This window comes from Schistocerca cancellata, chromosome 10 (assembly GCF_023864275.1).
Source record: "Schistocerca cancellata isolate TAMUIC-IGC-003103 chromosome 10, iqSchCanc2.1, whole genome shotgun sequence".
In the NCBI taxonomy this organism is placed as follows: domain Eukaryota; kingdom Metazoa; phylum Arthropoda; class Insecta; order Orthoptera; family Acrididae; genus Schistocerca; species Schistocerca cancellata.
The window spans coordinates 207,661,380-207,680,598 of record NC_064635.1 but is presented as its reverse complement, the minus strand read 5'-3'; the positions used below and the strand labels follow the sequence as shown (position 1 = coordinate 207,680,598).

At 39.1% G+C, this 19,219-nt stretch overlaps 1 protein-coding gene across 1 annotated transcript in view; it reads right to left on the bottom strand.

Annotated features, from left to right (window-relative positions):
* LOC126106294 (putative ATP-dependent RNA helicase DHX57) overlaps positions 1 to 19,219 on the bottom strand; it is a 228,608-nt gene that overhangs the window by 175,893 nt on the left and 33,496 nt on the right. Inside the window, exons 5-7 of the mRNA XM_049912514.1 lie at positions 15,556 to 15,668; positions 11,682 to 11,815; positions 1,105 to 1,302 (exon numbers count right to left, since the gene is read on the bottom strand). Of these exons, the coding sequence (XP_049768471.1) occupies positions 1,105 to 1,302; positions 11,682 to 11,815; positions 15,556 to 15,668 (445 nt within the window). The remainder of the gene's footprint in view (positions 1 to 1,104; positions 1,303 to 11,681; positions 11,816 to 15,555; positions 15,669 to 19,219) is intronic.

Here is a 19,219-nt window from a genome sequence, read left to right as displayed (position 1 = left end):
CCCAAAATCCTGGACCTATTTCAACCAAATTTGGCACGGAAACGGCAGACTCCACAAGTACAAGCGCTGCAGGGTTTATGACGACCTAGTTCCTTTAGGAGCAGAGAGATAGGCAAAATCTTGTCCGCCCCCTCCCCCCAGCTCATAGGCTGCCCTGCACATCAGAAACGTGTCTGAACACCATCGCCCTCCTAAATTAACATGCTTGGCAGGGCAGCCTACATGCCTGAGGGCAAGAAACAGTTTTCCGAGGTCCAACATGCAGGCTGCCCTGAATGACAGACATGTTGTGTTGGAATAGTACCAGCCAACTTTATTAACCTGCTTTGCACAGTAGCCAGTACATCAGAGGAAAATAAATGATTTTCAAGGCCCTGATACCTAGCCTGCCCTATGTGACAGGCATACTGTGGAAATAGTAGTGGCCTGCTTCATTGAGCTGCACTGCACGGGCTACACGTGCTGATGAGCATAACTGGTGACATGTTGAGATTAATAAAGGAGGAGATGAACAGAGAGAGGGGAAAAGGAAATGGACAGAGAAAGGGGAGGAGGGAGAGATGCATGACACAGATGGAAGGTCTACAGGCATACTGGGAAGCACGAGGAAAAGAAAGAGGCAGAGATCAAAAGAGAGAGGGAGAGGAGTATGAGGTCAGAGGGAGGGGGAGCAAGATATGGCCATGGAGAGGGGATAGTGGAAATGGACAAAGAGAGGGGAACAGGAGATGAAGACACAGAGAGAGTAGGGAGGAGGACATAGATAGACGGAGGAGTGACTATGAGGTGGACAGGCAGAGGAGAGGCAATGAGGTGGACGAACAGAGGGAGAAAGAAGTGGACAAAGATGCATAGGAGGAGGTGTATCCAACACATACATGGGTGAAGACATGGGGAAAAGGCTAGTATTTTTGTAAAGTTCAGACTGTTGAGCAAATAAAACTTGACCAGAAAATATTTATGGATGCTAAACTATACACACACAAGAAAATGAACTGATTGGAAACCGGTCAGGATTATAAAACAGTTATTACACCATAAATAGAATTACATAAGTAGAAATTTGTTGTAAGATATTTTTGGTTGTAGTGATCTGTTACAAACCTGCTAACATCTCTATCATATCACTGCTCTGATCGACCAGCACCTGGGCCAGACTGTAGATGTAGGGAGCCTGGAACTGCGCAAGTTCCTTGGACAACTCACACAGTTTGCCGCTCAGCCGGAGAGAAGCAGTCAATGGAAAGCGTGTAGACGTCGTGCTGAGACACACGAGGGCGGGCTCCAGAGGGTACCGAGATCCTGAAAGAAACCTTCAGATAATGTGACACATTTCTCATCTACCATTTCTCAGTTAAGACCTCTCCAGAGCCTCCACATTACCCCCTACTAATTCCTTATGTGTAACTAAGCTCTAATATTAAACCTTCTGACAGATGAAAACTGTGTGCCAGACCCTGACACTAGCCTCAGAAGTCCCAGTCTGGTATACAGTTTTCATCCACCCAATAAGTTTTACAACAGAATACGTTCCATTGCAGAATGAAAAATTCCACCTGGAAACAAGCTGTACACTGTGACAGCTGAAAGCGCATATTACAACCTTGTAATGTCTGAGTTTCACCCTGTACTCTGCCATTATCTTTCATTTTAATTTCAACTGTATCTATTATATTAGCAACTTATAAGCAATTTGTGTAACTGACAATAGATACATGATTTCAAAAACAAGGAACTACATTGTAATGCTTTCTCAGAAAAATTGATGGTTTACAACTTCTTTGTGTTTGCAGTTGAGCTGTAATTTTTTGTATACGACATTTCGAGAAGTTCTCTAGTAGTGTTCCTCCACGTGTTACTCACTGTTTGGATTCCAATCAACCTGTACATGGGTCATGCTGCCCTAGCCACTGTTTTCAGGTGCCAGCAAATAATACTACAGTCTCGCAGAAATTTAAGATGAACCTAAACACTACACCCAACTGAAAAAAAAAGAGGCACTTATCTACGAACTAGGAGAGAGCACTGATGTGTTTTCAATCGTGATTTATGCAAAACTTTTAAGAGCTGAAAATATAGTCTTCAGTGTATATTTATCCCTTCAATGAAATTAAAAGGTGTACCGTGCTAAATGAAAGAATCTAGGGTTGGCACACTCTATGAATATACCATCTTGTATTAAACTTCCTGACAGAATAAAATTGTGTGACAGACATAGACTTGAACCCAGGATTTTTTACTTTTGTGAGCAGGTGCTCTACCAGCAGGGCTACCCGAGCATGACTCACAAATGATACTCACAGCTTTACTTCTGCCAGTGGCAGCTGATCAGGTACCGGTGGAAGTAAAGCTGTGAGTAAAGGGTCATGGGTCACGAGTCATGCTCGGGCAGCTCAGCTCGGTAGTGCACTTGTCTGTGAAAGGAAAAAGTCTCTGGTTCGAGTTCCAGACCGGCATACATTTTTAATCTGCCAAGAAGTTTCACATCAGTGCACACACCACCGCAGAGTGAAAATCATTCTGGCATGATGTATTTTAATAGCATTGTGGTGCAAGCAATGAATTTCTGAGACAGTATAATAAAAGATGAAATACAGAGCAGAGTGGTACATAATTAGAACTAATATAGATAATTAAATTAATAAGAACAGAGGCTTTATTCCAGAATCTTGCAACCAGTTTGCTTATGGCACACAGGAAAACATTTCAGCGTTCTCTCCTCTCATAAATGCCTATTAAGACATTTTTGATGAAAGTTATTGTCTTTTGACATGTACCTTACTTATAGCATTACTTGTGGTTTAACATACCATTTTGGTTCATTGTAACTTTCTGTGAGACTGATTTATTCTCTGATGGCACCAGGAAACAAATGCTAGGGCAGCATACAGCATGTCTAGTCCACAGTTTGGTTGGAATTCAAACAGAAGGAAACTCCTAAGGGAGACACCTAAGGAAGTTCTCAAAATATTGTTTAAAGAAATTGACAACTCTGTTACAAGCCCAAAAAGTTGTGAATCGTGAAGAAAATAGCTTATTCTTCATATTTCCCTTTCCTGATGACTTACAGACTCATTTTTTGGAGAAACTCAACTTACAGGAATAGTATTAGATCTGACTGCCCCACATATCTGAATATTGCACAATTTAACTGGCCAGCCAAATGGACACACAAATTGAGGCCTGTTTTAGACTGTGTCACGCAGCCACTGTACACTACTGTGGTAGAGTGCACTGGCAACAAATCATGACTGGTAATAATGAGTTCAAAGGGAATGACTTATAGATTACTTTACATATCTTTATGTATATAATGAGAATAATAAATACTTTTTTCAAATTAGTGAGCTAGGATTACCACTAGTCTTCAAAGAAAAACTTAAAATTAATTTTATAACTTAGTTTAGAAGTAACATTAGCACTGTAATACAACAATAGTTTATAGGGGCAATTCATTTTATTGTAATGTACTTAAATAAAGAGTACATATTTAACTTCTTTCGAAATCTAAAAAATCCCTCTCTGCAGAATCCTCGCAATACAACTAACATAATGTAATGTAGCATCAAACGTAATTCGCACTTTCTCCTCAATACAATGACTTGCTTCACGTGTGGTTTGATGTTATTCTTACACTTTGTGACAAAGAACTGAAGAAAGGTCTAATTTTGTGTGTTGGATCACGTTGTAGCTGACCTCGTCTTACGAATTTCGTGTTGTCGTTCAAGTGCAACATAAACAAAATGAGATCTGTCTCTACTCACTGCCTTGCTTGCCCATGAAGTATTTATAAATGCGTCCTTTGACCAATAGTCACTTATTTTTGGCAACTTCACTACACTCATATGCAAAATAATAGAGAAAAACAAGTACATTTCATGTATCTTTACTGCTGACTGTTGTTGCCACATAGACTTCCTTTTCACAGACTACTACTTATTCACTTCACTTCATAAATTTTTAGTCCTGCATACCTGCTTGTTTCAACTTCAACTTCATTACTTTTATCATGTCATTGTTGAAAACACTGAAGAGCATTCAAATTCACTACAATTTTCATCCATCTGCAAAGTTACACCACTAGTACTATTGAACACAGGTACATCAGGCTGGTTGTCAATTCTTAACCAGCTGCTCACATCAGAGACCACATTTTGCGCAACACAAACATGCAAATTGCACTAGGCCCAAACTGGAAGTTACATGATTGTGTTTGTGAAAATCAATCGTTTGTGGCCTATGCTCAAGCTGCACACTCATAGTGACCTCTGTCAGAAAGTAAATGAACTACTTTTGCCACCAGTTCAACTCATGAAACATACAGCATTACAAATGCATGGGAAACAAAAGCTATGTATGACATACGGGCTCCGTCCAAAGAGGTGTGCTTGCAGGAAGATATTGCGTAGGGGTTTGGTGTGGAAAATGTTAATGAACTGCATGGAAACATACTGAACATTTGTACAAAATTCTGCTGAGCTCGTTGCCCTGTCAAGTCGTTAAACTGTTGTATGGTTGCTGCTGCCAACTCCAATGCCATGTAAGATAGTATTTTGGTTGCAAGACTGTTGCACCCACTGCAGCTTCTATTGCAATCACTTTTTTCATAACAGTATCGCAGGAACTGTATCTCAATTCAGTAACCGGGCTCAGTAAATGGGAAAGATTAGCTAGCTCCTAAATAGGCATAGAATCAACTTTGTCTTCAAGACTCCAGCAAATATTCCAAAAACTCGTGAGGCCTCAGAAAGCCAGGAAGAGTCAAAATACCATGTGGATATGGTCAGTTTTATGAATCTGAAATATCAAAACTACCCTGAGAAAGCCTACTTACAAAGCATCGAGAACATGGTGTAAACGATGACTCTATGACTATATTTCAACCATCTACATGTCACTCCTATAGGGATCATAGAGGCATTCAAACAGCCACTCTTCCCGTGCTCTGTACATGAATGAAAGCTCTGTACATGAATGAAATGGGAAGAAGTGGATGTACCCTCTACCATTCACTTCACAATGGTTTGCAGAGTATGGAAGTAGAAGTAGATTGTACACTGCAATCAACTCCCTTTGCCTGCAGTTAGAACCAGCTTAACAGTGCCACATTTCTACTGCATCTACTGCATGTTCTTGCTGTTATTCTCCAAGATGTTAGCCGCACATGCACATGCACTCGCGTGCGTGTTTCGGGGGAAAAGGGGGGCGGGGGGGGGGGGGGGGGGGTGGCATATGTACGTGAACATGCACACACACTATAGCTCTGAAGCTAGCTGGAAGTCATCAGTGTACTATTCATAGGGACACGACAAATTCACATTTGCAATAAATGTGAATACAGACGTGAATTCTGATTCAAAATCTACAAATACAAAATTACCTAATAAATACTGACTCATAGGAAATTGTATCCAGACTATTTTATCAGAGACAGTTTGAAACAGATGTTTTTTCTGCACACAAATATGGAGATTATAGCCAATTCGTCGAAGCCTTATTTGCAAAGATAATGTGTGTAAAAACATGTTTGCAAAATAAAATGTGCAGGAATGCAACAGCATATCTGTGTGACCCACTAGCATCTTAGGCACAAAGTAACAGATACATTTCTGTGCTAGCTAAATTTTAAAAGATGGTATAATGCAGACACTTGAATGTGGCAGCTTTAGGTGGTGGATGTTCTGAACTGTCGTGGTATCGAACACCAGTAGAGGTCTTGCCTGAGTGATCTCATTTACGACAATTTCAACTTCTGCAAGCAATTCTGAAGTAGTTGTTAATGAATGTTATGTGTTGCTCGTTGTTTTCTATTCTTATTTTGAATTTAGTGAAGAGACTAACTCCGGTCCATCACGGAGTTTGATTACAGGGTGTATACGTAGACAAGGAAATACACTTTTTCCCACGAGAAAATACACTTCTGTCATGTTCAATCACAGTATACTTTCCCACAGAACTGTAAAACTTATTAATCCTTTGAACAGTTAATGTTTTATACATCATCGGCGTAGAACTTCCCCGTCACTTTAGAAAATGAAATCCAGCAAAAGAGGTCTTGCAAAGATCTTTGATGACGTGCAACAACATGTACGCTGTATATTTTCATATTAAGATATGCTGCATATTTTCATAATTATGAAAGTGTAAATTCGAATTCCACCAAACACGGCACCTAGTTTCCAAAGTACTGAAATAGAGATTGCCATGCCCTTTTGTAAGCGAATCACAGCTCTTGTCGCATGACCTCGCCAGCCAATGACGGCCAATATTCAGAGCATAGGACACGTGATGTAGTCAGCTAATAGCAACATCACTGTTCAGTAGCGTAAACACACAAATAAGAAAAGTTAATGGTTTAAATTAATATAAATCGTGTAGCTACAAGAAAAGCTAAGCTTTCACTTATAGCATTGATGTCGAAGATCATAAGCTACAAGAGAAGCTAAGCTTTCACATGTAATATTGGTCTTTTTTGCATGTGTTACGCTTTAAGCCAGTAAAATTTAAAATAATGACATAAATGGTCTTCTGGCCTCGAAATTCCTCTGAGTGACCGGTCCTCAAAATGTTATGCCATAAACGAGAGTTAAACACTCTGCAATTTATAAAATTCATTTCACATTCTCACATATAATGTAATTCATCTTGTGTAAAAGGAAATTTAGTTTGAAAGTTACAATTTTCAAACCACCATTCGCAGTATTTTGCCTAGTCCTGTTAGAAATAGGTTCGTTTCAGCAGTTGCCAGAAAACAGGCTTTACTGCGCTTGTGCAGCTATGATAGCGTAGGAAGTTCATAAACCATACTAAAACGTATAATCTGGCTCTAAGTACACATTCGTGTGTCCAGATTCAGAATGAAGTAGATCCCCAACCTGATATTACACTTTGAATTGTGGTTTTCAGGGTGAATATTTTATCAGCGTACCAGTACTGTACTATCTCATGTTTGGTTCTTTATTATGGCAAAACACCATATGTACCAGAAGATGAAAATGTGCATTTGAAATTCAGCAAACATTTGGAAGTAGCATATACTGTGGATTGAAACACTTCATTTCAAATAAATTGGCTGCCTCAGTGGAAAACAGTAATAAAAGCCAAATTTTTCTAGCAGGGTGTATACGCAGACAAGGAAAAAAAATCTGGGATTTTTCCCGTATCTCCTGGTTTAAAATATATTTTCTCCCGGGTGAAAATACACTTTTTCCATGTTAAGTGACAGTACACTTTCCGTCAGAACTGTAAAACTTATCAATCCTTTGAACGGATATGGTTTTATACAGCAGATTAGAATTTCTCGACACTTTAGAGAACAAAACTCAGGGGGAAGAACGTGCTTTGGAAAGATCTTTGATGTGCAGCAACATGTACGCTGCATATTTTCCTATTACTAAAGTATAAATTTGAATTCCACCAACAGGAAAAGTTAATGGTTTAAGTTAATATACATAGTGTTGTTACAAGAAAAGCAATGCTTTCACATATAATATTTTTCTCGAAGATTAATACACTACAAGAGAAGCTAAGCTTTTACATATAATGTTGATTGTTTAGCGCATGTTACACTTTAAGATACATCACACAAATATGATCTTCTAGGTTCGAAATTCTTCTAAATGGCTCGTCATCAAAGAATTGATTTTTAAATTAGAGTAAATGCTCTCTGATTTAAGAAATTCATCGTACATTCTTGCACACAGTTCATCTTGCGTAAAAGGAAATTTACTTTGAAAATAACGCTTGTCGAACCACAATGGCAATATTTTCGTGCGACCTGTTAAAAATAAATTCATTTCAGCAGGTGCCAGAGAGCGCCAGCTAAGAGGCATCACCGCGCTTGCGCAGCTATGATGACGTAGGAAGCTCGTATGTTCATACGTGTAAAACATTGAAAGATCTTTCTTACATTATGTCAAAAAGAAATAAGACATCAGAGGATACTCCAAGAGCGTCGGAATTTCGTGAACCATACTAAAATGCATAGTTTGCCTTAAAGCGCACATTTGTATGTCCAGACTCCCAATGACAGGCCTCGATCTGATAATAAGCTTTTCAATGTGGTTTTCGGGACGTAAATTTTCTTTGAGTACCAGTACTGTATTATCTCATGTTTGATTCTTTATTATGACTTAATTACATACATGTTAGAAGATAAAAACGTGCACTTGAAATACAGCAAACAGTTGAAAGTAGCCAATAGTGTGGAATTAAACACTGTTTCAAATAAATTTACTGCCTCAGCAGGAAAGCTTAATGAAAGCCAAATTTCTTTAGCAAACTGGCAAAAATAACTTTATTGTTCTGCAAGACGATTAACGCTTGACTGTTGGAAAGGAGGACATAAAATAAAATCTGAAACTAGTAACACATTTTAGCCTTCCATAGTTATTTGAATGTATTTTAATTCACTTGATAGCTCTCAACCACAGAAATCCGTCTTGTTTTCATTTGACGTGAGAAGAGCAGTAAACGAAGAGGAAACAGAAAAATCACTCAATGTAAACACGGGTCACGTGGAGACTACCCTCCCCCCCACGCCCTCCCCCACTATAACAGCTACTCTGCGCATCAGCATGTAAAAAAAAAGAGAGACTTTTCAAAAATCTGTTGATTTTGTAGCGCACATCTTTCTGAAGAGTCCAATACATAAAACATATATTTTCGAGGAAATGTAAGAGATGTTATTTGGTCTTAAGTGTGCTGACGTGCAGTGCCACGCCTCTTCAAACTACATTCTTATACTGCACATCACTGTATTTCACTGTGTGGAACTCAAACGACTATATTTTGTAATACTAGATGGGATTATTTGTAACCGGGAGAACAAGAACTCTTCAGAAAATCTGGACTCTTTATTGCCTATTAGCTAATAACTTGCTCTTCTGTGTGACATAAAATTAAATAAAGGATATCTAAAACCAGTAAAGACAAGAGACAGCAAGACAGTACACATTTCTTCAATCCTTAGGTCCTAGCGATTTTTCTCTCTAATCTTGCTACAGCTTTACATGGCGTGCTTTCCCTTCCGGGAAAGAACTATTACTTCATCGAAGTTCGTCAAACGTTTTGCTACATGAAAAATTGAAATGTCATCGTCTAATACTGAAAAAGCTGTTAATACAAAGAGTACCCAAGACTGATGTGGTTTCTCGATCTGATTACATCTATTTTGTCACTGTGTGCTGCGTAAAATAAAATAGGTCTTTCTAATATTGCAGCAATTGTAACACACACCAAATAAGCGAGACTGTTTCGGCAAAAATGGTCATTTTTATAGTACAATATAATTCACGAAGTACCAACACAAAATACCTATTTGGCCTACTACAATCAAAAAGCTTTATGTTAGGAAATAGTTTCACATTTCATTCATACGCTCCAGTTTCTCATGCACGAGAGCGAAAAGTAGTAGAACGAACTTTTTGTATAAATTTGGAATCGTCATATTCTTCCATAATTTGTGTGATGTCCCTGTTTCTCCTCCTACCTCATTCTAACAAACAATCTTGTCATCACTAGTTCTGTAACTATTCCTACAACTGTCAAAACTCATTCACCGGTTAACTTTACTAACCTTGCCACAATCACAGGTTTAGTTATCCAGCGATTATTCTCCAGTTAGGCGTTATTATGTGTTCATACAATGCGCCTTCCGCGCTACACCCAGAATGGAACTTAGGTGGCTGCTAGCCGGGGACTCTAACTGGCCCTTACTAGTGTAGTGATCTGGCCAAAAATTTGTCAGAATTTCACTTTCTTGGATACACCGAGAAGATAATACATAACCTTTCTTACCTGTTATTCCTGTTAATTGTTTATTTCCACTCTGGTAGTCTGAATCTATGAATTTCACTAGTAAATAACAAAGCTGAACATTTGCAAACCGAATCAACCACATAAGCAGCAGTTGGCATTCACCAGTTTGGCTTTATTCTGCTCATCTCGTATAACCCCGTCTCGTTTTGTCTGCAGGAAAGCTCATATCTAGATGCGACGAGGATTCCCCTGGCATGCATTCAAAAATCAACTTACAATTCATTCAGAAATCAACTTAGAATGTGTTCAAAAATGTCCAAAAACCAGCAGGGGTGCATTTGAAAATCTTATGAATAATCGATAAACCGACATGTGCTCGATTCTAGGTGCTTTGTAAAAGAAGGTTTTTTTCCTCAAGAATATGAATTTGCTGCTACTGCTGCTTACACAGCCAACAGCCATATTTCCATAGCCAGAAGTGGGAGAAGGTATTACACATACGTGACTCAACTGTGCGTGTGCATGAGCCCGCTCATAACTACTTAAACGTATCTAATGTAAACAGTTGTGACGTCACGCTCATCGGAGGCAATTTGTTGTTATGAAGCATTGCATAGTCTTTCTAAAGCCTTTGACACATTTTGCTTTTGGCAGATGCTTGTACTTGCACTGTGTTGTTTTATATGGCACATTTCCTTTGCAATTTAAGTTTTATTTTCATTTTTTTCTCTCGTTCGTGTTTTAATGTGTGCAGTATTATTCTGCAGTAGTGGGCACAGTAATATCCTTTGTTAGAGAATTGGTTCTTACCTGTCAAAACCCCAAAAATTTAACCGAAAACTACAACAACGAAAAATTCCCGGGTTTTTCCCGGTTTTCTCCTGGATGAAAAAATTCTCAGGTTTTCCCCAGATCTCCCGGGTCGTATACACCATGTCTACTAAACAGACAAAAATAACTTCATTGTTCTGCAAGGCAATTATTGCTTTGACTACCAAAAACATGGAACTGAAATAAAATTAGAAAACTGAAGCCTTCCATAATTATGTGAATGTATTTTAATTCACTTGATAGCTCCCACCCACAGAAATCAGTTTTGTTTTCATTTGACAGGGGAGCTGTACACGAAGAGGAAGCGGCAAACTCACATAACAAACATGTGTCACGTGGAGACTGCCCACCTCCCCAGTACAACCCAGAGTGCTCTGTGCATGCGTGTTTCTGTCAGCTTGGGCACACCAGGAAAAAATTTTCCAGTTAGAATCTGGCTTCAAGTAGCCAGCGAAGCAGAAGAACCATAGACTTTGTTCGAAGGCCCTCGACACATTTTGTTGTTGGCATATGCTTGTGTGTGCATCGTGTTTTGCTGTTGTAAATGGCGCATTTCCTTTGCAACTAAAGTCTTATTTTGATATTTTTCTCTCATTTATGTTTTATTGCTGCAGTATTATTTTGCAGTAGTGGGATACAGTAATATTCTTTGCTAGAGTGTCAGTTGTTGTTGTTGTTGTTGCTGTTGTCTTCAGTCCTGCGACTGGTTTGATGCAACTCTCCATGCTACTCTATCCTGTGCAAGCTTCCTCATCTCCCAGTCTTACTGCAACCTACATCCTTCTGAATCTGCTTAGTGTATTCATCTCTTGGTCTCCCTCCACAATTTTTACCCTCCATGCTGCCTTCCAATGCTAAATTTATGATCCCTTGATGCCTCACAACATGTCCTACCAACCGGTCCCTTCTTGTCAAGTTGTGCTTACTTTGGTGTGACAGGTACTAACTTTTCTACCTTGTTACAGTAAGACCTTGGATACACTCATAATGTGGCCACATACTAGAACTAAATGTCGTATAACCTAGAAATGTGTAAGCCAGGCTATTCTGGTGTGATGCGTCATGCCCTGGTCCTATCTCCCACTATTCACCTTCCTGAAAGCGCACCTCCAATTGGAAGAGGTGTTTCTCCTCTTCATTCTCAGGAGAAGGCTTCTCTGGAACAGCAACGTCGTGGGAAAATCTGCACTTATTTTGAAATCTGCAGAAGCCTTTTTGAAAATAGCTGTAACACAAATCAGAACAATTAATAAATAAAGGTGTCCCCTAAATATGCATACTGTAATGTACTAAAGTTCTGAATGGTTTTCGGGAAATAAAAATATAATATTAGTTAATAAACTCCATGTAACTGACACAGTTTGAAAGATATCCTGAGTTGATAAAAAGAAGTCTGACCAAAACTCTTGGAATTTTGTGACTTACGAATATTTCTGTAACCAAAATACTGTTTATTAGCATTAGGGAAAGTGTGTTTCTCTTAGTTACTTACTCTAACCAATTTCTTTGGGAGGGTATAAGGAATGAGTGAGTCCTGCACCTAGAAGGTAATTTAATCTTTAAGAATGCTACTGGACATGATGGGTAGTCAGGAAGAACATTTTTGAATCACTTTAGACTAGGGATGACATGGTGGTAATTTTATCTGAAACAAAGCTGTGGACATAGACTGCTTAGTGGTTTGTTGAAGCAGAAGTCAGAGTCAAAGATGGTGTGTGATTTTCATTTCTGAACAACAGCACAGAGTAAAATGATCAGTTTATTAATCTACACAACAAAATTAATTTTGTCATTAATCACCGATGTAATTGGTAATTACAATATGTAACAGAAATATTCATTTTGAAAACTATAGAAATACAAATAGAAAAACTCTGTCAAATAAATTAGATCGAACGAAGATATTCCAAAACTGCTAAATTAATTTTCATAAATTTTCTCTAACTTTATAGCTTTTCTTGCTTTTATCCTGTTTCTAAGAAGTTATATATTATCTCTACTCCACTAAAATAACGCTTGGCACTGAATCCAGCACAGGAGACAAATATAGCCTCACTATGATACTGAGTATTTGGAACTTCTTGTTTACTTTCGGCCAAGACAATGGATGTCGTGCACTAAAATAATGACCACTTTTTCAGACTCAGGACTTAATGTCTCTTAAGGCGTGTAGAATTTCTTGTTCACTTTACTACTTTTTGATGATTATTAGGAAGTTTAAGCACATGATTGGACAAAACTCAGGTGTGATTAACTTTCACTTCATTCATATTTACAGTTTTCAATTTAATATCACACGCCAATAAGCTACAAAGGATATTATTGACAAATAGCATAACAAGTAAACGTGTTATGTACATAATACCTTTTATATGTGTGTTCTTGTGTTGCTGCATGGTGAGTAGATTTTTTATCTATCCAGTTACTATATGTTTTCAAAAACTGATTGGTTCAAATGGTTCAAATGGCTCTGAGCACTATGGGACTTAACATCTATGGTCATCAGTCCCCTAGAACTTAGAACTACTTAAACCTACCTAACCTAAGGACATCACACAACACCCAGCCATCACGAGGCAGAGAAAATCCCTGACCCCGCCGGGAATCGAACCCGGGAACCCGGGCGTGGGAAGCGAGAACGCTACCGCACGACCACGAGATGCGGGCAAAAACTGATTATTTTCATTGATATAACACTGAAATAAGTTGTTCTGAGCAGAACTTCAAATATTTATTGAAAGACTGTATTACGATTACCAAACACCAACTGATTAACAACATGAAGAGTGAATGCTAAACACTGACTGTAGAAGTTCACATATTAACATAATAGGCATAAAAAGTAAAACATACAAAGACATGATAATAGTTAAAAAGGAAACAATGTCAGCAAAAATTTCAAGAAGTTCTTGACCAATTTACTTAGCAAAACACTTATTCTACTTATACTCCCTGGACGGTCGTAGGCTATATATTTTTTTAACACTTATGGTTCTCTCAAGTCCCATACTGTTACATTCTATCCTGGATTTTCCATTTGTAATTTGAATATTTCATAAATTAACATCTTTTTCTAGAAACTGTATAATTTTTGGAACCATAAAAATTGGAGCTACAAAACTATAACACTGTAATTCTGAAAGGATCACATTTTAAGATTCGAACATTCTATAACACAGTAATCTATATAGAATACTTTTTAAAATGCTAAGTTTGCAGAAAAAGTTGGATGTTCCCTGCTGAATAATCAGGGCTTCCCCAATTAAGGTATTTCCAAGTGGGATCAAGTTTTGAAGATCACATTGTTGTAGTGAGTTGTATATTTAGAATATTTCATTAAAGACAATGTTTCTACAGGAACTATTACAGTAATGTCATCTGCAGTCTGTGAAGTATACTGTGATTAATGAAGTTCAGTAAAATCTAGTATGGATAAGAAATTAGCAATTTTAAGTACTCATGATATATGCATTATTTATCACAGAAAACAGAAAGGAAAATAAAATAATTTAAGGGGTGAAATTGTAATAAGTGGAGTTAGTCCAGTTTGCTGTGTCTCAAGCTGCATCTGATAAATGCAGATTGCCACATACATGGAGTAATTGAGCAGCACATGAAAGAATGCACTTGAAGGCTGATTTTATAGACTGATGAAACCTCTAGACATACAGACAGGGGGAGGAGGGAAAAAGCTTTTATTTTATGGCCAAATTCACTGTTATTTTTTTACCAATTTCAGTGTTTTTCGCCAATCTTGGTGCTATTTCTTGCCTAATTCAGGGATTTTTGTTGTCAATTTCATTTTTTTGTAAACATCCTGTCTACATTGTGGTCATTAGGGATGGAGCACTAGCTCTTGTTAGGGAAGGATGGGGAAGAAATCTGCCATGTCCTTTCAAAGAAAGCACCCCAGCATTTGCCTCAAGCGATTTACAGAGATCACAGAAATCCCAAATCTGCCTGGCCGGACAGGTATTTGAACTGCCCAGCTGGGCAGGTATTTGAACTAATGACCTCCCAAACGCAAGTCCAGCATGTTAACCTCTGTGCCACCTCATTCAGTACAAGAATAGGTGACAGAATTTCAGAAGTGCTGATTTTAATGCAAGAGTGTGATTCAGAAGAGCTTACAGGAGTAATGAATTAACTGCAAGAGGGATGAAGTGCAGTCATTTAATTTTCCTCAAGGTGAGCAAATGTGATAGGAGCTGCAAAAACGAAACTAGTAAATGGTGCAGAGGTGACGTAGGTTCAACAACATAATGTTTTCTTTGTTAACCATGCAACATTATGACATGAGGCATACCATCTTGATTACATGGGACACCTGCAGTGGATGTTCCTCAATTACTTCAAACAATTCTTTTGAAATCCTTTCTTATGATCCCAAACTAGTTTTCTCACATGACCCCAGCACGGCAGGTTTTGCAAGCTCTATTGTATTGACCACCTAATACAGTGGTTTTCAGAATCCACATGAAGATTTGCATACGCAGAAGGTGCAAGGTTTGTTCCACATGCTCTGACAAAGGTTAAAAAGGACAGTCAAGTTGAGTTGAGTCTCATCAGGAATAGCAACTTGTGAGTATCCATACATTAATTTTTTATGAAAAATTATTGCTGGTGATGAGATTTGTTGATTTGTTACAGCTCTGAAACAAAAATTCTTATTTCTGAATGGGTCAGTGCAACTTCACAAGACTGAAATGACAATAGGAAGAACTTTGGTGCTGTGACAACATCCTGTTTGGCAATGCAATAGGAAACCATATATCATCTGACCCCGAAAAATTTATTTCCAAGAGGGAAGGGTCAGAGGCATAAAACCAGTTGCAAGCGACTGCTCCACTTGTCATCCACACACACGAGAGAGAGAGAGAGAGAGAGAGAGAGAGAGAGAGAGACATGAGGTATATACAGATATGACATCTTTACAATTAAAGCATTAAGATTTATTTCAATCACCTGCAAGGTTTTGCTGATGAATTCTTGCTCCTTCTGCTTCCACCTCCATGGGTTGTGTTGGAGTTCCCTCCACCTTCATCTTCATCAGAAGGTGGCTTTTTCTTGGCATAGAGCTGCATTTGTACAAAAATGTTGTTTAACACACTGAAATAATTATAAATGACTCAAAGCTTACCTTCTTTACTCAACCAATAACATAAAAATAGTATTACAAAGCCTCCTCAACAAACACCAATAATTCACAGAGACCGGTTGGTATGCAGTACAATACACAACATTTTATTTATTTATGTACTAGGAGAGGGAACAACACTGAAGGCCTTTACAAATGCAAGCAATGTCTGCTAACATGACAGTTACACAAAGCTTTGGTAGGCTTGCAATCAAACAGATGGGATTAGCAGCATTTCTACAATCAATGACAAAGTGCAATGTAAAGGGGAATAGCACAATGACTGCTGGCAGCAACTCTGATGAATTATTGAGACAGGCAAAGCTTGCTCAGTGAAACCTGTCAGTGCAGCAGTAATCCCCGGTTATTGTTTTGTGTGGGCAAGGGGATTACTTCACCAATGGGTTTCAGTGTTGTGGTCGAATACATGACTAGAAATGGTACATTGACATAACATAACATTAACATAAGGTCGCTACCTTGCATAAATAGCTAACAATTTTGTAGCAGTTTCATTTTTAGCCCGCAGTTCCACTAGGACACAGGGGTTATGCCAGGAGAGGAGACTGGCATGGAGCCGCCAGTACCAGTCACAAGTTTGAGTCTCTGTCATGGTACTTGTTTCGTGCACCGAATCTGCCCTCTGACTTGGTGCCACGGCGCAGTAGACCTTCCCGGTTCACTCCTGTCCTGGGGCAGCCCGTGGATGGCAGCAGCCTTCATGGGAAGTATAAGGGCACTATGTGACGATGTTCCAGAGGAGTTAGTGGATTGTTCAGTGGGGTAGTCATAAGCAACTTGATATCTTAAGATGAAATTTAGCATGTCCAGTTTATGAGTTAACTTTTTCACTGCTACAAATGTGCTCTCTGCATTCCGTGCTGAGCATCACTTTGTTATGGCTGTACTACTTGTCAAATACTGCTATCTGTGCTGAGACCCGGCACTCCGGTTGTAATGAAGTACTTACCATCCAATTTTAAAGAACTGTTACGTGAAAACAATTGATTTCTGCACATCTTACAATCCGATATCTTTACTCAATAAATAACTGAATTTCTTTTTGTTACACATCAGTTTCTGCATTGCACAAAATTAAGTAAAACACAGCACAAAATTTTAAACAGTTGATAGCAGTAAAAAAGCATTGCTTAAACATTCCATATGGTTGTTTTTAGCTCACATGCTGCAGTGTATGAATTGCAAAATTTTATTTAAAATTGAGATCAAAACCAGATCTATTTTTGTTCCGAAGTTACTGATTTTTATATCCAAAGAATGAGCAAGCAATGCGCCCATCCCCACCCCTGCACATCATGAATCATGTGGTCATAACAATCTTGACATTTTATAAACAGTTCACGATATCAACATGACAGCACACAAAGAGGTACGTATGTTGTAATTTAAATAGTCAAAACTCTTTTATTGACAGAGAAATGAAAGTAACTCATGCCCAGCAGTGAGATGTCAATGGAACAGAAAGCGTGAACACATCAACAGTGCTTCAGGAAGACCCAGGAGCTGCATTTAAACATGTTGTCACTTGGGAGTGGTGGAGCATGACAAGTTAACTCAACTACAGCAGTTAAAGGGTTTAATGTGGATTCTAGACTTTGTGGACTGGGCTGTTGGACATTCACATATTAGAACCTTGTGTTGTAAATGTGACGTACTGTTGCAGACGGGTCTTAGGAAAGACCTGAGGGACCAAGTCTTTCCCGTGGAGAGGGGGTTAGTGTGTTGCCGCTACAATTTTAAGCGTAAATCTTTGAGAAGATGCAAGGGCGGGGAATAATGCAGTAGCCAGTGGTAGCTGGTAAGCACGGGTGTTGTCATTTCGGCCAAAACAACAGTGACAATGAATTGTTGTGAGACAGGCTAGGCTCACTCAGTGAAACCTGCCAGCACAGTGGTAATAAATAGTTCTTACTGTGTGAGCAAGGGATAACTCCACCAGTGAGCTTTAGTGGCACTGCCAAGTACGTGACTAGAAGCGGTACACCGGCGTAATATGTGCACTGCTACCTTGCATAAATAGCTGTCAATTTTGTAACACTTTCATTCTCAGCCCAGCAGCTTCACTAGGACACAGGGTTTACCCTAGTTGAGGAGAGAGCACACAGCCGCCAGCAGCAGTTATTAGTTCGAGTCTCCATTACAATACCTATTTCCTGCACTAAGTCCACCCTTTGGACTTAATGTCACAGCACATTGGACCTTCCTGGCTCACTCCAGCTGCCTGGGGGGAGCGGGTCGCAGCATGTGCAAGGCAGCAGTCTTTTAACATTGCATGGGCGTGTCTCCTCGGTGCGCGCGTCGCCCCTTTGGATGCAGTCATTCACTGTGGAGTTGACTATCCCAGCAAGAATCTTGTTTCCCTTCACATGCCGTTGAGGCTGGTGTTTGCGGTGCACCCAACAGGGCCGCTTGCCAGGCAATGAACGTAGATATCAGCAAAGCAGAGCACCTTATTGCACCCCAACTAGTCAGTCGGTAACTGCCACCTGGCTGGCCATCAGCCCTCTTCCTTTGGAGTGGGTTGTGTAGCTGCCTCCCCCATTGATGAAGTGTTTATGTACAACTGGAAAACAATGTACTGGTCCAACATCCCGATAAATAGCCTCCCCTCTAACCACCGTGCGTAAACACTATAAGACTGGACACACACTATCGGACTATTGCAAGAATATCATCCACAGAATCCCAAAGATAAGAAGGTCAGGCAAATGCAAGAACTACTGCATGACAGCTTTACAACTCATGCATCCTCAATACAGAAGACTTGGAGGGGGGGGGGGGGGGGGGGGAGATATGTTAGGTGCCAATCAGTGAAACCTTGGTAACATTAAAGCACAAAAAGGCAGTTGTGCATTATGCCTGATAATGGAAGTGACACCTAAGAAAACTCAAGCCAGTTTACAGTATCGAAAACTGTAGCAAAGGAATTTGAAAATGTTAAGTGGTGCAGTATGTTTGAAACCCTAACACCATAGGGAAAGATATGTCATACAGTATGTACAATAAACAAAGGGGGAAAACAACAAGTGAAGATCAAGAGAGATTTGCTTGCATTAGAAGGGTGTACAGCCAGGACGCAGCCTTCCTCCTTCACAGTACATTTATTCCTCCATGAACATTGTTGTACATAATCTATTCCATTACAAAAGCAACAATGATGTATATAACTACAATACCAGGATAAAAAAAGACATTCATTACTTCACATAAAGGTAGGTGTGTGTGTGTGTGTGTGTGTGTGTGTGTGTGTGTGTGTGTGTGTGTGTGTGTGTATTTTTCCTTTTTTTCTATTTCTTTTCTTTCCAAAGAAGGCTTTGGCTGAAAGCTAAATGTGTAAAAATTTTTTCGTTGTGAGTGTCTGCAACTCCATGCATCATCTTTACAGTGATTAGCAATTTATTCTTTTCCTAATATTGTGATAATACAATGTGGACCTTCCACTATAAGATTTTATACACATACATCACTCGA